The sequence below is a fragment of the Suricata suricatta genome, chromosome 10, assembly GCF_006229205.1.
Source record: "Suricata suricatta isolate VVHF042 chromosome 10, meerkat_22Aug2017_6uvM2_HiC, whole genome shotgun sequence".
NCBI lineage: Eukaryota > Metazoa > Chordata > Mammalia > Carnivora > Herpestidae > Suricata > Suricata suricatta.
The window spans coordinates 20,240,639-20,264,014 of record NC_043709.1 but is presented as its reverse complement, the minus strand read 5'-3'; the positions used below and the strand labels follow the sequence as shown (position 1 = coordinate 20,264,014).

Genomic DNA, 23,376 nt, shown 5'->3' with positions numbered 1-23,376 from the left:
GATTTTTGGATGACTTTGCTCTATAAGAAAAACAGAGTAGTGCACTTAAAGGTTTTTGAAAAATGAAGTGGCCATTATTAACTCATATAGGGAAAAGACTATAGTAGGAGAGAACTGCATTGTAGGGGAAGTTCACTTTCAGATTCTTCTAAGATTGAGATGCTTGTAAAACATTCAAGGAAGAGAAATCAAGAAGGCAGTCAAATGACCAAGTCTGGACTTCAGAAAATAGGCGGAGGCTGGAGAGAACTTGGGAGCAGCCAATATATAGATGGTATTGAAAGGTGAGAGGACACTGAAAAAGAGTACATGAATACTTCAGCTGTCCAGACATTGAGTCCAGGAAGTGAGGGTACTAAGGAGAAACCAACAGAATAAATAGAGTGAAAAGCAGTGACCAGTGAAATTGGTGGAAAACCTGGGGCAACGGAGTCCTGGAAGTCAGGGAGCTTTAGTTTACCAAAGTCTACTCCTGGAAACAGAAATCCGGTCTTCATTTTTGCTTAACAGATTCCATGGTAGTCTCAGGTACAAATATAAAAATTACCAGATACTAATCCACTCTGAGAATGATCAAACATCAATTATTATTTGAAAACTGAGCACAGTACTATCCAGAAAAACTGAACTTAAATATGAAGTGTAAGTATATAAAAATATTAAGAATTAGAAGAAAATTGACAAAGGTGTCCCTTGATATTTACTATCTGTATCTTGGGAACTAAAGATTCCTTCATTTTTCTAACATAAGCACTTAATAAATTTGGATAGCAAAGTGCTTTTAAATTCTTTTCTTTTGCTTATATGAATATAGAAGGAATTTTAATGAAGAGTGTATTCTGGTTTTATAAATGGGTTTTTCCCACTACCGCTTAGATCATTGTGACAACTGAGAATATCTCCTCTTTTGCATTTATAATGAAATTAATTGTTACCTGCATGTAAAAAAAGTCTTTTATTGGGAGAAGCAGCCATTATGATTTTTAAGAGACATTTTATTATTGTAACTGAAAAGAGTTTTATTAATGTAAAAGTGTCCCCTCCCACCCATTTACAGGTTTCTGAAGGATTGTCATTTTTGCATAGCAGTGTGAAAATGGTACATGGAAATATTACACCTGAAAATATAATTTTGAATAAAAGTGGAGCCTGGAAAATAATGGGCTTTGATTTTTGTGTATCCTCATCCAATCCTTCTGAACAAGAGGTAATGAAGGTTTTAAGTAATCTCTACACTCTTCATAGGGCCCAAACTCACAACCTTGAGATCAAGAGTCACTTGCTCTATGGACTGAGTCAGCCAGGTACCCCAGCTTCTAATTTTTTAAAGCTATGGAAATTTGTGATGCATCTGGAATAGACTAGAGAATTTGCAAGCCTGATAAATGTGTAGAATCAGGCTATGTGGTATAATGTACGTTTAAACGTGTAGCTTTATAGAAATTTCTAGTGTTCATTTTACCTAAGGGTATTCTCTAGCTTGTTCATCCCACAGTAGTGGTACTTGAGTCTAAAGGATGCTAGAGTTAAACAAATATGAGAACTGTTGGGTTAAGTAGGCTTTTCCCCTTAGGATGTCAAATACACTAACAAACATTGTGAGTCTCAAGCAGTTTTCCCAACTTACTGGACTACAGAATCTTCTGTAGGGAGCATGATAACAACAGCAGCCGGGATAGTAATAGCTGACATTTATTGAAGCACTTTACTAGATCACAGCCGGTGAGGTACAGGAATAATATAGATAGTAAGTTAGGCACATAGAATAAAATAATCTGCCTAAGTTTAGGCAGGTGGTTAAGTAGTAGAGCCAGGATTTAAACCTCTCTGGTTCCAAAGCACCTGTTACTTAGTGATTATGGTATCTGCCTATTTATGCTTAGGAAAACACTGCAATATTTCAAGTTTTTAATATATATGGTTGTTAAAGAGATCATGATTTGACCTAATACAGATTTGTAATTGAAGTAAACACTTTTAAGGGAACCAGAAATAATTAGTATTGGTTGAGTATAACAAAGTCAGACACTTTGTTAGGTCCATTTTTTTTCATGCATTTGCTTAATCTTACAATAACCTTTTAAACCTGTTAACTAAATCACGCAGCTAATTAGCGAAAGAACAAGGTTTCAGATAATAATCTAAGTCCAGAAAACTTAAAGCCTATGTGTCATAGAACATAAGCTATACCTTTGCATATTCACATTGCATCTTATAGTAATAATTTGTCTTCTGGAAGAGAGGTCAAATAATCTGAAAGATGCAAGAGTTCTTATTTATATCTCTCAGTTTGTTTTAGTGCCCTTTCCAGATTTGAGAATTTGGGATTTTCAGGATTAAAGGTGGTGGTATTTTTGCTTGCATTACTGCGTATGAATGTAAAACTAGGTTGCTACTGCTTGATAGTGGTTTGCTTTAATTTGAAATATTTATTCTTTGTAATCCCTTTTCTGTGTTCTTATAGCCTAAGTTTCCTTGTAAAGAATGGGACCCAAATTTACCATCATTGTGTCTTCCAAATCCTGAATATTTGGCTCCTGAATACATACTTTCTGTGAGCTGTGAAACAGCCAGTGATATGTACTCTTTAGGAACCATCATGTATGCTGTATTTAACAAAGGGAAACCCATATTTGAAGTTAACAAGCAAGATATTTACAAGAGTTTTAGTAGGCAGTTGGATCAGGTAATTGCCTTATATATAAGTATTTGGTTGCATTAAAAATGTATTAAATGTTTCTTTGATTTTTTAAAAAATGTGACCAGAAAATGCTCTAAAATGAGACAAGTGTCTCATATTTTAAGTTTGCATAAAATCAACTTAACAAAAGTAATTCTATAAATAATGAGGATTAAAGTTTGTTACCACAACTTTAACTGTGGCATTTGCTTACTAGAGTGAATACTGAAATACGATCTAAAATGATGGGCATTTTGTTTTAGTATTAGAAACAATTTCAGGTATTAAAGATAAGTGTTTTAATTATCTTGCCACAGTAGAATTAGCAGTTTGTTCAGTCTAAAATATATTTTTGAATGAACTTCAAAAAGGTTTTTTAAATAGACTATTGACTATAAATAAGTGCATTATCTTTTTAAATATTTTATATTCATATTTAATATTATTACTCTTTTGAATAGTTGAGTCGTTTAGGATCTAGTTCACTTTCAAATATACCTGAGGAAGTCCGTGAGCACGTAAAACTACTGTTAAATGTAACTCCGACTGTAAGGCCAGATGCAGATCAAATGACAAAGGTAAGTACACATGAATTCCTGCCTTAGGTGGAGGAGAGACCAGGAATTAAAGTTGATTAAGTGTTTCTAAAGCAAGCTTTAGTCAGAGGCCCCAGATAACATCTGTATTCTCAAATGTGTTAAATATGCAACTGCTTTTAATCTTTGAACAGTTAAATAATTTATGTATATAATTGCTCTGATATAAAATTAAGATTTCAAATAGAATCCTAACAGTTATGTAGGTATAGAAATTCTGGACACCACAAGAATTCACAGCCTTCTAATATACTCATGTAAGCATGGATTTTAATAGTACTTTTTATGCCTTCAAGGTATTTAATCTTTCAATATTTATTAGTTAAGTAAAGAAAATATTAGTGCCTTGGGAACTCACAGGTACTGACTGAAATTTGAACTTGAAAAGAAATTTGGTTATTCCTTATTTTGGTTTTTATAATTAGAACTATTAAGTGATCTTTAGCATTTTGCTAAATATTTCTGAATATTTTTTTACTATTCTGTGGCAGTTTCAGGTATGAGAAGTACTTTAATATTTACCAAAATAATTTTATTTTCCTGTTTTTAGATTCCCTTCTTTGATGATGTTGGTGCAGTAACACTACAGTATTTTGATTCCTTATTCCAAAGAGATAATCTTCAGAAATCACAGTTTTTCAAAGGACTGCCAAAAGTTCTACCCAAACTGCCCAAGGTTTGTTGTTGATCAATTTTTTATTACAGACAGGCTGACTCTTCCAGAGAAATAAATAGAACTTTTGCCTTAGGTGCATAAATGACTATAGACGGCTGCAGATGAAGCTGAAAGTTTAGTGGACCTTTTTCACGGGGTCCAAAATAATCTAAAAAATTAGATTAAAAATTTAGATGAATACTACGTATGAAAAGGAAGTGCTTGCACATTAAATGTCAGGAGACAGGTCCATAAGCGGTCATTGTGGAGATCATTGCCTCACCAGCAGTTAAGGGATACTTCTCTATTGATACTAGCCTCTCCAATTCCTGTGACTCTCCTTCTCTGGCTTATTAAATCATGAGTGTAAGATAGTCTAAAAAATGTTGGTGAATGCCATAGTCAGTGGTTGGAAAACTATCTCCAGTGTTTAATCTGTTGATACTCCTTGATTATGCACTGTTTGTTCAGTGAGCCCTTTCCTTAGATGCTATGGAGATAAGGAGAAAACATAAAATACTGTTCTTGCTGTCAAGGCTCTTTCAGTTAAATGCAGATAGAGTCAATATGCATGAAACAACAATTAATAATACAGACTAGTTTTTAAATTGTGTGGTATGAATCATAAGTAATGAAGAGGAGAAACAAGTTAGTGAAGACTTAATGAGAGAAGGTTTCCTGAAGGAAATTGGACATTATAGACTATAGATTCAATATTAATACTAAAGACCTGAAGTCAAATTTAGTTTTATGAAAATATTTTTGCCTTTCAGCGTGTCATTGTGCAGAGAATTTTGCCCTGTTTGACTTCAGAATTTGTAAACCCTGATATGGTACCTTTTGTTTTGCCCAATGTTCTACTGATTGCTGAAGAATGCACCAAAGAAGAATATGTCAAATTAATTCTACCTGAACTTGGCCCTGTCTTTAAACAGCAGGAGCCAATCCAGGTATGTATGTTAATACACTTTCCTATTTATTTGCTGTTACTTGATGATGGTTGTCAATGGTGACTATCATTGAGAACAAAAGAAATGGGTATATGACTTCATAAAAAATGAGGTAAGTATAAGAGACTTTCTTTTCTATTATTCAGAAGCTATTTTGCATAGGTTTCAACTGAATTATTCCTAAGATTATAATTAAACTTTGCAAGTAAATGTTGATAGCTTTCTTAGCACCTCAAAATAAATTATATTGAGATTTGGCATACTGTTCTTATGGACTTATTGAAAGTTATGGGTTTGAGAAAAGTATTTCTTTTTCTTCTGTACTTTTTAAGTATTTGTTTTTGTTATTTAGAGTCTTTAGTTTGTAGAAAATTTATGCCACTTGTTTCTCTTTATTTTATTGCTGATAAATCATTTTACGGGGAGAAGGAAAATGCTTATGGCACCATGAGAATAATATGTGTGTGTATTTTAAGTGAAAATGTAATTAATCTCTGATATAAACGCTATTATAATACTTGTCAGATTCAAGGTAGTCTTGGGTTAAGAAAAAAATTTTTTTTAAATGTTTATTAAGTTTTGAGAGACAGAGACAGATAGAGCATGAGTGGGCGAGGGGCAGAGAGAGAGGGAGACACAAAATCCGAAGCAGCTTCAGGCTTTGAGCTGGCAGCACAAATCCCAGTGCAGGGCTCAGACTCACAAACTGAGATATGACCTGAGATGAAGTCAGATACTTAACTGACTGAGCCACCCAGATGCCCCCAAGGTAATCTTAGGTTTAAGAGCAGTAGGGTCATACACCTGGGTTTGAACCTGGCCATCTTCATCCTTACGAGAAGTATGACTTGGACAAGTCATTAGTTCCTTAAAACCTTTGTTTTGCTCATTTCTGAAACAAAAGGGGGTGTTGAGATTAAATGAAATTTCTAGACACATAGTAAATATTACTACATGTTTCTGCCACTACATGGCAGTAGCATATTAGTAAACCATCAGCTGTGTGGTTTAATGGTTTTATAACTGGCTATTTGTGGTCCTTCTTTTAAAAAGAGGGGAACAGAAGGAACTCTGGGGTGGTGAAGCAAGAGTTCCTATGGCTAACAAAGGGCAGATGAGGGAACTCTCGGCTATGAAGCAGAGTTCCCCAAACATGGTCAGGATGTCAGGAGCGAAAGTGGTGGAGCCATGTGTTCACTCATGCAGTACTTAATGCAGTCTGCACGAAAGGGCTGCTTGTTCTTCTAATCTGGGCATGTGTGGCAACTGGTGAGAAAACAGATGAATGGGGACAGTTGAAATTACTTCTTTTTAGAATTTTTCCTGACAGACTTTTCATTTCTGTACCCTTTCTTCTGCTCCTAAACGTAGAAGCAAAATGAATTTACTTCTTTGAGAAATCTGACTGTGCTGTTCTGAGACTTTTTTTTTTTTTAAACCCAGTGGATATCCAGATAGTGGTACTACGGTGAGTAACGTCTTGCTGAAGATATGTGAGAGTTAGGAAGGTAGTCTTCACTTAAATGTTTGAACTGAGAGCAAATGTTAAATATTGTGCTTCAAGAAATCTAAGAAACTTGATTTGTATGTTTTTGTCTTCCATGCCTTCAGGCTAGCAACATGGTGAGTGTCAAAATATGGAACTTACCCTTTTGAAGAGACTTTAAATTTTGTCGCATGTGAAATCTTATGAAGATTTTAGACTTTAATACATTGTTCCCTTTTTCTACACAGATTTTGTTAATTTTCCTACAAAAAATGGACTTGCTACTAACCAAAACTCCTCCTGATGAGATAAAGAACAGTGTCCTACCAATGGTTTACAGAGCACTAGAGGCTCCTTCCATTCAGATCCAGGTAAAATATTTGATTTTTTTCTTTAATAATGATTTTGATTTTTAAAGCAAAAGTAAAAGTACATTTTGGGTTTGAATTGTAAAATCTTTTATATAAAACTCAATGGTGATCTATATTATTAATACACTGAATTGCATTATATACTGTTACTAAAATGTATCTGCTCCAAACTAATTTAAAGAATCAGTTGACAAATATGTATATTAATGAAGTAAAAGAGACGTTGCTTTTATTTATCAGAAATGTTCTATTCTGAAAGGTTTGATTTATTATAGTTGGATTATTGTATATATTCTTCCTAAATGAATAACTAACGTAGGAATGAAAATGTCAAAGATACATGTGCTTTTTTTAATGAAAACATTAAGTAGTTATTCTCATATTCCTAATTTCCTTTCATGCTTGATAACTTAACTTTTGTAAGTGTTCCTTCTATACTGAAGTTAGTTTGTGTAGCAAGTAGATAGAACATAGAACACCAGATGGTAATTTAGTGTGACAAGTCCTAATGAATTTATAGCTGTTTTTGTGTGTCATAGAGGTTATGTTAAAATATTATGTACTTTGCCAAACTTAGTTCCTTAGCTTTGCCATTAAAATTTTGGTTCTATAGAGCTGTCTGGCAAAAATTTTTGGATTGCTGTTAAGAAGTATTTTTTTTTTTTTACTTTGGAAAATAAGTACTTATGTTAAGAACATCTCATTTCATAAGTGGTTTTATATTTAAAGTTTCTTTGCTAGAAATTCTAGTAAAGAAAAACACAATTTTAATTTTTAAAGGTTATTGACCAAAGTCTTTTTTTTCTGATGTGAACCTAATGCCAGGAACACCTGGCTGGCTCCGTCAGTAAACATGAGAGTCTTGATCTCCGGGTGTGAGTTCAACCCCCACGTTGGGTATAGAGATTACCTAAAAATAATGTGAACCTAATACCACATGTATAAGGTCACTTTTTTGACTCATTTTAGTCTTTATTGTAAGTTCTTTTGCTTATTCAAATTTGTGAAATTGATGTTAAATTTTTCCCATATAAGGTCATGCCTTCTTTTAGGTGAAGATATGCTGCTTTTGTCCAAATGACATGGGACAAAGAAATACTTTAACTTTTTAGGTCTTTCCAAAGGAGTTGTGAGTTATAGCTTCTTAAAAGATTCCCACAGGCCCTGTGTTGCCAACCTGGTTTTATATTCATTGAGATTAAGAAGGAGAGAAACAGTTGAATGACATGAAAGTTCATTTTTCTTCATAAGGGGGTTCATTTGGCCAATATGCATTAGCCAATAAGTATTTATTGAAGTAGTTAATATTTAATTCAGGTTGACCTGTGCAGCCTTCCTGGATTTTAGAAACTCACATTTCTTGTATCATTCAGTATAAGTCTTTAGTCGCCAGTCCAATTAATTAGTATCAGCATTGCTCGGTAAGAGTCCATTAAAGTTAAAAGACTATCTGATCTTTGGGAGAATACTAGAAAAAGAGCAAGAAACAAAAGTCTTTTTAAAAAAAAATATTTTTTTTGAGAGAAAGATAGAGAGGGGCAGAGATAGAGGGAGGAGGGGCAGATAGAGAGGGAGACAGTATTCCAAGAAGCCTCCACGCTGTCAGCATAAAGTCTAGCCTGGGGCTTGAACTCTCAAACCATGAGATCAAGACCTGAGCCAAGACCAAGAATTGGACACTTAACTGTTTGAGCCACCCAGGCATCCAAGAAACAAAAGTCTTTTGAAGTTTCATGCAAGTAGAAGGATGGAAAGTAACTTTGGAAATTCATTTTTGGAGTGATGTTTTTTATTTTATTTTAAATTTTTTTTAGAGAGAGAGAGAGGGAGCACAAAGTGGGGAGAAGGGCAGAGGGAGAGAGACACAGAGAGAGAGAGAGAGAGAATCATATGCACAGGGAGAGAGAATCTCAGCTCAGTGTGGACCCTGACTTGGGATTCCATTCCACAACCTGGGATCATGACCTGAGCTGAAATCAAGAGTCAGATGCTCAACCAACTGAGCCACCCAGGTGCCCCTGGAGTGATATTTTTAAAGTGAAGTTTGATTAGAAATATTTAAGGGGCTAAAGGGGGCTCAGAAATATATTTGGGAAAGTAGAAAATGATTTACAAAAGTTAGGGTGCTTAGAGGCATGAATAGAAATGTATATGTGAACCAAATAAAAAATCTTTACCTTTAAAATTAAACATAGAAGCTACGTTTTTTTCTCCTCTCCCCACCACCAGTATAAAGTATAAACTAAGAGGCAGAAGTTCCTGAGAATGAGGTAATGACTTCCTTGAGTTTTGGTTTGTTTCAGTCTCCTGTTTTTAGGTTCTTCATCATATTTCCTCCTTTGTAAAGAGCTCTCCCTCCTCTCCTTTAGCTAAATGATTTAGACCTAATTTAATATTTGTCTCTTTGTAACTACTGCTAGGTTATATAGCATCCTGCACATGTATGCTTGTTCTCATGAATTAAAGGCTGACCTTCCTTCCCTACAGAGGTCCCCTCTGGTGACAGGAGCACAGCATCTCACAAACTGCTCCCCTTGCCTGTTCTTGCCCATCTTTGGAAAATGGGCATCCTTGAATGTAGCTTGTACTTCTTATCCTCACATTATGTCGCCCTTATTAATTATAGTTCTGAGTGGATATGGACATGCGATTCTTAATAGCTGCCTTTTGGGTATATAGGAGTGAACCAAATAAAATACTTGGCCATTATTTTGATAACAGATTCTTAGTAGTTAATTCATTTCTGTCTGCTAACTATAAACATCTTTAAGTATACCAAATATTGTCTAACTCCTTCCCTGATACACATTTATGCCTCCGTCTTCTTTAGTACTCCTTCTCCTATGCTTCGGTACAAGGAACATTCTGCTCCTATAAGGAAGGTACCTGGGATGTACGTTCTTAAGCCAGTTAGTTCTCAGGCCATTTCTTGTTAATTTCCTTATCTCATTTGTCCTTTTTCCTCTGTCCACCTCATTCAGAGTTCCCAGTTACAGTCATTTACATTTTGGCCAACATAAGTTAACAATGTTTTAAATAACTTTTTTCTGTTTCTATGAGTTATACTTGCTTAAGTTTTAGAATTTGGAAGCACTTAAACATAAAAAGAAAATTAAAATCCTCTCTCAGAGATACCCATAGCTAACATTTCCAGATCTATCCTTGAGTCTTTTTCCCTAAGTCTGTAGACAGACACACATGCATACACGTTTTAAAAACTGGGATTATATAATAGTGTCTTATTGTATTTCTCCCCAATATTATAAAACAATCTTTTAAAATACATTAAAGAAAATGTTTGTATTCTATTATATGATAAGGATATATGTAACAGCTAAGAATTCCCTTATTTAAGAGGAATAGTTTTACGTTACTTGTACTTAATCCTCATTGTGAAAGATAGCAAAATTTAGGTGTTCCCATTTTTAAATAATAAATGATGAATTATGAATTGCATTATCAGGGAAAGAAATTAGGAATGAGAACAAGGAATATTGTTAACATATGCTAGTTATATGACTTTGCATGACTTTGAGTAAGGTCTTTTTTTTTTAAAGTTTTATTTGTTTTGAGAGAGGAAAACAGAGCATAAGCAGGGGGAGGGGCAGACAGAGGGAGAGAGAGAGAATCTGAAGCAGGTTCGGCGCTGTCAGCAGCAGAGCCAGATGCAGGACTCACGAACCTCGAGGTCATGACCTGAGCTGAAACCAAGAGTCGGACTCTGAACTGACTGAGCCGCCCAGATACCCCTTGAGTATGATTTGGAGTCTCTTTCCTCATCTGTAAAATTGAAAATTAGTGACAACTGTTCTTTCAAGTAGTTGTTGAAAGGAGCAAATGATAAAACATAGATAAAAGTTTACTTCAAACTATGTGACAAATTAGCTATGCAAATGCAAAATGTTTTTTAATATATGGGAGAAAGTATGAAGAGAATCTCTCTCTAAGGTTGACTCAGTGTATTTTCTTAATAGGAACTATGTTTAAACATCATTCCAACCTTTGCAAATCTTATAGACTACCCATCAATGAAAAATGCTTTGATACCAAGAATTAAAAATGCATGTCTACAGACGTCTTCCCTTGCTGTAAGTAACTGCATATTAATTTTTGCTTTCTTTAACTTCTCATTGTTTTAAATCATTTTCTTATTATTAAATAACCCTTTAAAAATGTTTATTTATTTATTTTGAGGAAAAGAGAGAGAATGAGCAGGGGAGGAGCAAAGAGAGGGAGAATCTCAAGCAGGCTCCACACTGCCAGTGCATTAGCTTCACCGAACTTTTTTTTTAAGTTTATTTAATTTATTTTGAGAGAGAGAGAGAGAGAACAGTTGTGTGAGGGGAATGGAGGGACAGAGGGACAGAGACAGAGAGGGAGAGGAGAAAGTCAAGCATGCCCGGCACTGTCAGCATGGAGCCTGATGTGGGGCTCAAACTCACAAGCCATGAGATCATGGCCTGAGCTGAAACCAAGAGTCAGACACTCAAGGTGCCCCTAAATAACCCTCTTGTATTTCATCTTGGCTATAGGTAACCTATATAATTTAGTACTATAGAAGTGAGCAATGAAAAAAAAAAAAGTGACCAATAGCTTTAGTTTTCCCTAATATATAATTTTGCACTATCTCATCCATCTTAGGTGTTATGTGAATTTAAATAAATATAAGCATTTGTAGCTTAATGGAATTATAGGCAAAAGCAATTTAAATGATATGATTTTACCTTATTAAAATGACATGATTTACATAGTCCATTTTAGTTTTTTTGTTTTGTTTTGTTTTTCTTTTTGGTTCTAATGGCTCTGAGATGGAAAATAACACAAAAATAGGAAAAAGTTTACCAAAATGACCAACGAAGTCAGGAAACCTGAATTCTTAATCTGGGTCTGCTACTAACCATCCTGTGCCACTGGGCAAGTTACTATACCCCTCTGAGTCTTTTTCTTCATCAATTTAAAAACACTTGAAAAAAAATTTAAAAAATAAATAAAAAGACTTGAAATCCAGTTCTTTTCTCTGAAATTTTCTAAGTTTTTGATTGTAGTTTCAAAATAGGGGGAGTAATATACAGTTTAAAATTTCATTTTTTAAATGTTTTATTTATTTTTGAGAGAGAGTGAGAGACAGTGAGAGGGGGCGGGGCAGAGAGGGAGACACAGAATTGGAAGCAGGCTCCAGGCTCTAAACTGTCAGCACAGAGCCCAATGAAGGGCTTGAACCCAGGAACTGTTGAGGTCACGACCTGAGCCGAAATCGGATACTTACGACTGAACCACCTGGGCGCCCCTAAAATTTCATTTTCAAAATGCCTTTTAAAAATCTGGGACTGCATGGCTGGCTCAGTCGGTAAAGTATGGGACTCTTGAACTTGGAGTTATAAATTTGAGCCCCATAATGGGTGTAGAGATTAAAGTAAAATAAAAAGTAAAATCTTAAAAAATAAATAAGAAAAGAAAAAAATCGTTTAAGTCACACTCTTATTTTATGGCAGCATACATTTATTTTAGCATACATTTTGTCACAGTACATGTTCTAGTTCCTTTCTAAGTGTGAATGAGATAGGAAGCATGGATACTTAAATGATCTGTATTAATGCCTGGGGATGTTTATATCTCATTTTAAGAAGCCAGCTGACCCCTTAATGGCATGTTTACAAAGAATTATAATGAATATATTTAGAGTAGTAACTCTGGAATGGATTTGCATTTTATATACCATGTATGGTGCTCCCGCCTTCAGAGGGGCAAATGTGAGTTTCTCAATTACATTCATAGACATAAGGTTAAAAGATTCTTACTGGGAAATTCCTAAAATATGAATCATAAGTTAGAATTGTATTTTAATACTATGTCCTGAAAATAAAGAAAAATAAATTCTATACAGAGGCAGGTAAAATAAGAGCTCTATTTCTTTATGACTTACATGACTAATATTTTATATTAAAAATAAAAGTAAACTAGTACTTCTGCATTCTCTTTACATATATACGTACATATACAAAGAATGTGGCAATTCCTTTTATAATACTGATTCTAAGAGCAAATTAAAACATTAGCTGTCTTTTTTGAGTTTGTAATAACCCCATATGTTTGAATTTTAGAAAACAATTGTATGTTATTTTTCAGAATTTTTTTCCATCTTTCTTGTAGAAATATGGTGTTTTTTAACCAACTAAATGATTTTCTTTTTTTAGTTAAATTTTTACCTGGAATTTTATTGATTTTATTCCTTTTAAAAATTGAAATATAATTAATGTTTCAGGAGAACAATATAATGATTCAACAATTCTGTACATTACTCAGTGCTCATCACTAAGTATACTCTTAATCTTCTTTATTTCACTCAACTCCCCACCTCTCCTCCCCTCTGGCAACCACCAGTTTTCTGTATTTAACAGTCTGGTGTGGGTTTTTGGTGTTTTTTTTTTTTGTTTTGTCTATTTTTTTCTCCTTGAAGTAGTCTGTCTTAACAAATTCAAGCTAAAAAAAAAAATAGGGTGTAAAATATTTATCAAAATCATCAAGCAAATATAGATAGAATTTTGACAAAAGTTTCTAAGTATTAGGTTTTAATGTCTGTATTAAAGATATATTTAGAAATATAAAACTTTAGGTCAGGTAAAGTATAGATAATTTTCACATGTTGAAATATTTAAGAATGAATTAAACCTGAGTTAGAGAAAAGTACTGGAAGCCTAGTAACACTGATCACTTGGCAGGAGAATGTAGTCCTTTTTATAATTCAGATGTCCCCAGAGAGATATTGTTAATAACACATACACAGTAAAGCTTCTCAAATCCTAATCACTTCATCTAAAAGAATACAAAGTCGAAGTCATTCCTTACCTTTAGCTAACTAGTGTCCTGCTAAAGCAGTCATAAATTCCTCCTGAAACAAGTCCAGGGGTGTTAGTAAATACATGGACTTCCTATGTTAATAAAGGACAAGACCTTTTAAACCTACTTTTATTCTTGAGATTTTAACATATCTGTATGAAGATTAAATTTATACTTAAACATTTTGTTCTAGATTGCAAAGACTATAAATGACAAATGCAATTTACCTCTTTTATAGGTTCGTGTAAATTCATTAGTGTGCTTAGGAAAGATTTTGGAATACTTGGATAAGTGGTTTGTACTTGATGATATCCTGCCCTTCTTACAACAAATTCCATCCAAGGAACCCGCAGTCCTCATGGGAATTTTAGGTAGCTGAAAACTTAATGTTATTTGATGCTTCTTTATTGTTTTATAGTCATACAAATGAATTTTCCAAATTATAAAACCTTTGTATCCTTTTTTCAAGTATATAGCATTCCGTAGTTGAAGAATGTTGGGATAAATACCATGATGTAGTTTTTCTTTGTGTTAATTTTAGCAAATTAGACATTTGGGAACCCTAGCTTCACAAATACTATGATAGCATGAAGTTTTCCCTATAAAATGATACCAAATAAGAGAGGCAAACAAAGCTACTTGAAATGCTGATACCAGTTTTAATAGTAATATTTGATGGTTATTTGGTACCCATTTTGTAAGAGGCACTATGTTGAGTATTTTTTTGCATTATCTCTTTTGTCCTCTCCAAATTCCAATGAGAAAGCTACTGTTATTTCTGTTTTACAGTCTGGAAATCGAGGCTCAGGGTTGAAGTAGGTTATTCAAGATAACGCAACTGAAAAGCAGTGGAACTGGTTGTTAATTTATGTGTGTTTAAATCTTAACCAATATGTTTCACTGCTAAGGGATATGCTGATGAAGCATATTAGCCTTAAAGCACATTCTGTTCTAATTAAAGCATAATTAGAGATTACTCTGTCAAGAAACTACAGTTGTTTATAAATAGTTACCGTTTTGATAGTCCAATCTGGAAATGCTAGGTCTGCTATACCAATGGAAACAAACATCATATCAATATCAATAACAAAACAAATAGTACTAAATTTTGTAATATCACAAAAACATTAGCAAGTTTAGTTTTACTAAATTTGAAGTTTGTTAATTTTGAAGAAAAATCAATTAGCCATATATTTTTTACACCTACTATACTGCCAGGTCTATAGAAAGCCCTCAGTAAATAGAATGGTCTGCAAGTAATTTATTGTAAACCTTTCTAGACATTGTATATGGTATGAAACTTTTGGGCTCAAATAAATTAGTCTTCCTGAAAAAGAGTTTGGCATAGAGCCCTAGCTTCTGTGTGGCTGTGTCAGTTCCTGGAATGACTTTGAAAAATTTCATCATCTATCAGATGAGGGTAAAAATACATTATTATAGGAGTCTTATGAGAATTCAGTGAGAAAATGGGCAGGGAGAAATAATGAGGATACTGCCTAGCAAATAAGCATTTAATAGGTGCTCAGTACAGTTACTCTTAGAGTACATAAGTGAAATTTACATTAACAGGAAAATAATAACGTGTTTTCTAAAGCTATGGATTATGTACAAAACACTTATAAGCATTCAAAGAATGAAAAACACATGTGCTCAATTTACCAACTGAAGGCTTTGTGGAATAGTTGTAATAAGCAGGAAGTTTGAGTAAACAGGTGAGACAGTAGGAAAGGATTGTGTGAAGTTGCATTAAATTATTAAAGTTTGAAACATGTTAAATCTGGTTAAAGTAGTGAATAAAGGTATAAGACTATACTCACATATTTGTGAAATAGATGTCTCAAGTTTGAGTGAGAAGTCTGAAACACATATTTAAGTGTTTTCAGGAGATGGGATCATTCTGTAACCTTACTGTTGCTCTATAGTAAGGCTTTTAATACTGTACTCACATTAAATGTGCTCGTAAGCCAAACAAGTGCAGGTTAAATATGTCATGGTTTAAATCAATAATAAAGCTGAAATCATTCTTATCCATATTTGAGAGCATTCTCATTCTAGGCACTGATAAGAAAAACATTTGTAATTAAACTGATTATCAAGAGATTTCATATAGATACAATATTTTCCTAATATCAATTAATTTGTGGTATTGGATTATAAAATTTGTCTCATTCTTTTCTGTCAGGTATTTATAAATGTACTTTTACACATAAAAAGTTGGGAATCACCAAAGAGCAGCTTGCTGGAAAAGTATTGCCTCATTTGATTCCCCTGAGTATTGAAAACAATCTTAATCTCAATCAGGTAGGAATATTTTGTGTTTTATTAAATTTATCCAATTTCCTGTTTTCTTGGAATTATATGTAAATATATAATGTTTAAGTGTTGCTAGAACAAGGAAAAATATGTCACAGAGTTTAATAAAGAAACTTGTGGATTTAAAGTCAGGAGTATGTGAGGATAAGGATGGATTATTGAAGGACTCATTGGGAGACAGTAAATGACTAGAACATTGAAAGATATGTAGGATTTGGGGCTAATTCAAATATGGGGCTGGAAAGTTAACATGAACAAAGAAAAAAATGAATGTGATATGTCTGGGGTGTGTATCTATTATTTATTGCTACATAACAAATCACCACAACCTAGCCGGTTTTCATAGTTTTTGTGGGTCGAGGGCGTGGATTCTCTGTTCAGAGTTTCTCACAAGCTGCAGTCAAAGGCTGGGGCCTCATCTGAAGGCTCAAACGGCGGAAGGACACATCTGCTTCTCAGCTCACTTACATGGTTGTTAGGGTTCAGTTCCTTTTAGATTGTTTGACCAAGGGCCTCAGTTCCTAGCTCTCTGTTAGCTCTCCTTGCTTCTTGGGCCTTCCAACATGGCAACTTGTTTCATCAAAGTGGGAAAGGGAGTCTGCCAGAAAGATGGAAGAACATCTTATATTGTAATCAAGAGAATGACATCCTATTACCTTTGCTGTATTCTATTTGTTACCAGCAAGTCAGGACCAGCAAGGCCCTGCCCACACTCAAAGATAGGGAATTACACAAAGGCCTGAGCAGCAGAGTGAGGAGATACCTGGGGACCAGTTTAGAGTCTGTTGGTTATAGAGAATGAATAACCCAGTTTGACTGAGAGATACCTATAAATCAGTCGGGGAGTAGTAGGAGAGAGATAAATTGAGATTAGAACAGGTAGACTTTAAATGCCTTTCTGATCTAGGTATTTGCTTGTTGTTGTTTTTTATTTTAATTTCAGTATAGTTAACAAACTGTGTGATATTAGTTTCAGGTGTACTGGTTTAGATATTTGAACTTTCAAGATGTGGTAAACATTTGAGCAAAAAGGTAATGTGTTCAAACATCATTGTACAATTATCTCCCTGAATACCTCTATCACTGTATCACAGCTATGTACTTACATGTCTGCCTTTCCCAGAAGGCTGGTTATTCTAGCTCATTCTTTATCCCCAGCACTTAGTGCAGTGCCAAAAACAAAAATATTTTTTAAACTGAGAGAAAATTTGAGTTACAGAGTAATGACAAGTCATGTTGTTCACCCACGAACTCGTGTTTAATGGAGTATGATGGAAAAAGACTGGGATTAGTTGGTTACTATTTAACAGGGAGTGTTAGACGTGGACGGGCAGATAAGATTGGGTGTTAACTACTGAAAGTGAATTAGAGCCATGAAGGAAACAGAAGCTAGAGTTAAGCAAAAGCTTTGGCCTGGGGGATAGTGCCTAGGGAAAGGAGTTTGGAGTTAGGGGAAATTTATAAAATTAATCAGACCCGTAATGTCATATGAAATGGTTGGGTAAGCCTTTGAAAGTTACTGTCCCTAAATTTCAACTTCTGGCTTGATAGTTTTTTCATATCTTGGGTGGCAGTATTGAAGTTACAATTGGCAAAAAGGGAAACAGTGAGTATCAAGGAAAATAGGATGACTGATATGTCTCAGATAGTCCAACTTTTGGTCATTTCTGTTCTTAGTTCTCATATATATGATCTAGCATGTTTTTAAATATTCCAAATGCTTATTTCAGGTTATATAATTTCATATGAAACGTGGTATTAGTTTTCTTCAGCTTTATGGTTAATATTTTTAGGGACCTATTTTCATAAACAAATACTTTGATTCATATCACCTGATATTTCATGAAAGTTAACACGGGTATGGTCTGCTTTCTTACTCGTTTCATGGACAGGGGTCCTAATTTAAGAGTGCCCTCTTCTGTAAATTCTGACTGAAAATTATCTAAGTATATTTTGCTTTATGTGAGAAAGATAACGTGATTTTAGGAAAGTACATATTTTGCATTTGATTATAAAACAGCAAATACCAAGCAGCAGTCAAAACTCATCACAGCTTGTGTTAAGTAGGGGTTCCAAAGACCACCTTCAGATTCAGTGATGCACAAGGAGTCCTCGCATGCCTCAGCATATAGTTGTCCTCATGGCTCTGATTTTTTATGGTGACAGAGTATAAAGCAAAATCAGCCAAAGGAGAAGGCGTATAGGCTAATGTCTGGAGGAAACCAGATTCAAGCTTCCAGAGCCATCTCCTCAGTGTACTTATTTTCCCTGGTAATGAGTTGTGACAATATATGTGAAATGTTGTAGCTCCATCTGCCTGTCATGAATTCAAATTCTAGACTCCCAGAAGGAAAACAGATGCTTAGCATCAAACATAGTCTCTGTACAGTTTAGTGAGCCACTGTCATCAATTAATGGGAGAACCATCCTAAAATCTGAGTTTCTGGACACCAGCCAATAGTTAACCTTGCAAGCAGGTCTTTTCAAAGATGGCACTCTAGACCTACTAAGTTAATTCTTCCATACCAAATATCTACAATATGAATCTCACAAACATAATGTTGAACCAGTGAAGCCAGACACAGAAGAAGATCTATCGAATGATTCTATTTATATAAAGTACAAAAACCAGTCAAAACTACACTGCCAGAGGTCAGACTAGTGTTTATTCAGAGGATAAGGCAGTGGGAAGTACCTCGAAGGGGGCACAAGGATGCTTGTGGGGTGCTGCCAATGTTCTTTTTTTTTTTTTTTCCACATTTACCAGTTTATTACAAAAGAGTATGATAAAGGATACAGATGAGCATCCGGACGGAAGAGATGTGTAGGGCAAGGTCTGGGGGAGGGGCACGAAGCTTCTGGGTCACCTTGTACCACCCTTCCATCACCTGCATGTTCAGCAACCCAAGGCTCTCCAAGCCTCAGACTTTGGGATTTTTTTTCTTTTTTTTCTTTTTTAAAAATATTTTATTGTCAAATTGTTTTCCATACAACACTCAGTGCTCTTCCCCACAAGTGCCCTCCACCATCACCACCACCTCTTTTCCCCCCTCCTCCTTCCCCTTCCCCTTCAACTCTCAGTTCATTTTCAGCATTCAATAGTTGGGGAGAGAGAGGGATACAAAACTTGAGAGACTATTGAATGCCAATGTTCTTTTTCTATATTCAGTTCGTGAATTTTTTGATATGAGCACCTATATACTTTTTTGCCAGTATGTTTTACTTCATTACAAAGAAGAAAAGAAAACTAATCAGCAGCGAGTTTTTCAAGGTAAACTGCTAAGGAAATAATGCCTTTTGTTACTCTCATGGTAATAGGAAGGATGAACAGATGGTTGAACATGGTGAGAGACAGGGTCATGTGGAAACTAGACAAGCTCTGGAGACAGACCTGGAGACAGACGTACAGGAATTCCAGTCCTGCCATGTTATTTAGTGTCGTGTACAAAGTTGCTTTGTCTCTCACTGAGCCATTTCTCATTTATAAAACAGAATACTCATAAACCTATTTTGAAGACTGCCCAGCACAAAAATATAGTTAGAAGATTTGGGAGGGGAAGAACACAGTTTCTGGATTCTTCCTGTAATATATGGTATTATTTAAGTAAGTTGTTCATGATGATCTGAAGAGTCATCATTTAACCAAAACCTAAACCACATTATGACATAGTATTATATATACTTTCGGAACTTTAATTATTTGAGTTAAACTATATACATTTAATATTTCTTTTTAGAAAGCAGATTTATTTTAGCCACGCATATCATTTTTGTAACAATCTGAATAAACTAATTTTTAATGCATTATTAAGTGAGTTGTTTCCAGGTATGCACAAATTCAGATGGTCACTTTTGGATTATTTTAGGAAAGTCAATATATATTAACTGCTGGGGGTAAATTTATAAGACCCCTGAATAATAGCTGTTAGGCAAGTCAGGCTATAAAACCCATATGTTTTCTGAAACTTAGAAGCCTCATCAACTTTTTCTCCCTCATAAATAGATATTGTAAAGGCTTGCTGTGATATGCTGAGTTTAAATGTACTATTCTTGTGACATCAGTACTCGGAGTGGGTCGTATTCTGGTAAAAGTAGAGAATATTATGATTAACTTGTTAAATTCTCTTATTAGATTACATTTGCTGCTAACTTGAAGCATTATAACTGTATCAATTTCTTATTATACCAGTTCAATTCTTTCATTTCCGTCATAAAAGAGATGCTTAACAGATTGGAGTCTGAACATAAGACTAAACTGGAGCAGCTTCATATAATGCAAGAACAGCAGAAGTAAGTAGGTTGCATATGAATTGTACATGGCCCAACAGCGACATTAAAGTGACCTTATGATTGATTTTCTGGAATAAAAACCTGAGAAATTATAAAATAATAAATGAAGTTTATTATTTTAATTCCAGTATAGTTAACATTCAGTGTTAGATTAGTTTCAGGTGTACAGTATAGTCATTCAGAAATTCTATATGTTATTACTCAGTGCTGATTATTATTATTTTTTTTAATGTTTTATTTATTTTTGATAGAGAGAGCATGAGGGGGGGAGGGGCAGAGAGAGAAGGAGACACAGAACCGGAAGCAGGCTCCAGGCTCTGAGCTAGCTGTCAGCACAGAGCCTGACGCGGGGCTCGAACCCACGAACGTTGAGATCTGACCTGAGCCGAAGCCGGAGACTTAACCGACTGAGCCACCCAGGCGCCCCTCAGTGCTGATTATTAATCCCCTTTAGCTGTTCGACCCATTCCCCCATCCATCTCCCCTCCAGTAACATCAGCTTGTTCTGCATAGTGAAAAATTGATGGATTTCAATTTGACCACATATAAAACATTTAAAAATTTTCAAACATGTTAAGTTGAACTGAGTTAAAATAGAATGTTGTGGAAAATCCAGTGTCATTTCTGAGTGCAAAAATGTAACATGATAATCTTAGCATTTTCTATACATGAAGAAAATTTTATTTCTGAGAAAGTCTCTTGTCAGCGTTAGCAACTAGTGTTAAAAATTCAGGATGTGGATCACGAAGAGCACCACTTATATTTTTCAAATTTATGAAAGCCTACTGTTTTGATCTCTCCCTTTTTCTTTTTTCTGATTCCAGAAACATTTATAGAGCATTCACTTCATATTTAATACCAGAACATTCACATCCTTTTCTTTAAGAGAAGATTTTCTTTTTTTTTTTAATGTCTATCAATTTTTGAGAGAGTGTGAGTGGGGGAGGGACAGATAGAGAGGGGAACACAGAATCTGAAGCAGGTTCCAGGCTCTGAGCTGTCTGCACAGAGCCTGATGCAGGGCTCGAACCCAGACTGAGATTGTGACCTGAGCCAAAGTCAGATGCTCAAAGACTGAACCACCCCTAAGAGAAAAATTTCTCAATTGTTTGTAAACTACTAGTTTTTCAAAGGAAGAAAAGAAAGGTGAAAATTATTAACTAGAGAATGCCAGTTTATGAAAATAAAATCACTATACTTGTTTCCCAGAGAAAAGCATGTGATTTTTAAGATGCCTGTTAGATCCTGAGCCAAAACACCTCAGATAGTCAGTAAAATTTGTACCAGTTATGGCCAAGGTCTCCACGTAGAGAATGTTTAGTTTCTGTCTCAGTGTAAGATGATGGCTTATTGGAAGTACACACACCAGGTGGAGGATGACTTGCGGTAGCCCTCTGTGTGCTCTAAATAGTCTATGGTGCATATATTTATGTCATTTGATGGGTTGACTATATTAACATAGGAACCCTGAAAAATAATTTTTAAAAATTTATGAGAAAATTTTAATATCTAGTATTTGTGCTAGATATTAAAATAAAAGAAAAAGATTATGACTGTCCTGAAAGAATAAAGTTGTGTTTGTTTAGGTTCTAATAAATCCCACGTGGATGAACCTATTTTGTAAGAGTTATTTTAAAAATAAGCATTTCTTTTTATTGCTTTGTCATAATCCCACTTTCCTGCAGATCTTTGGATATAGGAAATCAAATGAATGCTTCTGAAGAGATAAAAGTTACAAATGTTGGGTCTCAGGTAAGACATCTAGATCATTTTAATTTTCGTACGAAGAGCTTAACAGTGTGCTTCATTTGAGGGGCGTTTACTCTTGAAGCAGAAAGATCACAATTTTCTGATGTCATTCAAGTGGTTGACATTTTTCTTTTTCAGCACATTGACAAAGTCTTTAGTAACATTGGAGCAGACTTTCTAACTGGTGGTGAGTCAGAAAATAAAGAGGATGGATTACAGAATAAACATAAAAGAGTAAGTTTCTTCACTTATTCTTATAGTGCACTTATTTATATTATAGGACTTCCTATCAGCAACAGATTTTGTTGGGAAATACCCTTCAGCATCTTAACAGGAAAGATTTTTTAATATTTTTATGAAATTTAAAAATTATGGGAACATGACCTAATTCACATTGAGAACAAACAGACTCGAGAATTTTAACTTCCTTTATTACTCAGCCACCCACACGGTAACATTTCTAGACTTCCAGCCTCCTTTGTCCTTTCTGCTGGACTTTGCCAGTCGTACCTCTTTATAAATGTCACTGTGTCTCTACTCTGCTTCTGATTTTGAATGATAAATTATAAAATGATACTTTCCAATTGAAATATTAGTTAATATTCAATATAATATGTCAATTTTGAATTTCTGCTTGGGGCAACTTTTCTATTTATTTGACAGAAATGAGTGCCTGTATGTGGAGGTACTGGGCATTGTGGTTTAAAAAATTTTAAGGCAACATTCTGTGAGTTTATAGCTTAACAAGGTTGATAAAAGAAAAAGACAAATGTCAAATTTGACGCAGATATTAGCAGTAAAAGACACTGTTTATGTCTTCCTTAGATTTTGGTGAGTGCTAGTATATTTTTGGGAGTGAGATAGGGTTGAACAATTTTATAAAATGCAGTTACCAAATTATATTCTCCTTGTCTGGAAAAAGGTCATTTTGATGAATGGTTTTAAAACAATAACTGTTTCCATACTGGAACTATTATAGCGGAGATTTTGTGAGTTTCTACCTAAAGTTAAGTCTTATAATAATTCATAATATAATGGACCTGTGGTGGTCCCCACTGCAGGAGTAATTTTAAATTACTTGCTATCGTCAAGCATACCAAGACATAACTTTACAAAACAAGAAGTCTTCTGTTTTATAAGTGAAGTTATGGAAGTTGCCCATTGATATTTTGTTTTGTTTTGTTTTGAGGCATCACTTACACTTGAAGAAAAACAAAAATTAGCCAAAGAACAGGAGCAGGCACAGAAGTTGAAAAGCCAGCAGCCTCTTAAACCCCAAGTGCACGCACCGGTTGCTCCAGTCAAACAGGTCAGAATTCATTTCTCTTGCATAATTTTGAGGATACTTACTTTCAGGCTATATTTGTGTATAATTTCAAGCTCATTATACTTAAGGGGTAAGTATATAACTTAGTCTACCTATTAGCATTTGTCTAAAAATATATTCCT

General features: G+C 34.6%; 1 protein-coding gene across 2 annotated transcripts in view; it reads left to right on the top strand.

The window, feature by feature from the left end:
• SCYL2 (SCY1 like pseudokinase 2) overlaps window positions 1-23,376 on the top strand; it is a 61,744-nt gene that overhangs the window by 33,741 nt on the left and 4,627 nt on the right. The window contains exons 5-18 of one of the 2 annotated variants that reach the window (XM_029953827.1): window positions 1,058-1,207; window positions 2,465-2,686; window positions 3,142-3,258; window positions 3,827-3,952; window positions 4,705-4,881; window positions 6,493-6,504; window positions 6,616-6,738; window positions 10,713-10,826; window positions 13,814-13,946; window positions 15,758-15,876; window positions 20,078-20,178; window positions 21,864-21,930; window positions 22,066-22,161; window positions 23,117-23,236. In XM_029953827.1, coding sequence (XP_029809687.1) covers window positions 1,058-1,207; window positions 2,465-2,686; window positions 3,142-3,258; window positions 3,827-3,952; window positions 4,705-4,881; window positions 6,493-6,504; window positions 6,616-6,738; window positions 10,713-10,826; window positions 13,814-13,946; window positions 15,758-15,876; window positions 20,078-20,178; window positions 21,864-21,930; window positions 22,066-22,161; window positions 23,117-23,236 — 1,677 coding nt within the window. The remainder of the gene's footprint in view (window positions 1-1,057; window positions 1,208-2,464; window positions 2,687-3,141; window positions 3,259-3,826; window positions 3,953-4,704; window positions 4,882-6,492; window positions 6,505-6,615; window positions 6,739-10,712; window positions 10,827-13,813; window positions 13,947-15,757; window positions 15,877-20,077; window positions 20,179-21,863; window positions 21,931-22,065; window positions 22,162-23,116; window positions 23,237-23,376) is intronic. The other variant, XM_029953828.1, reaches the window with a different exon arrangement.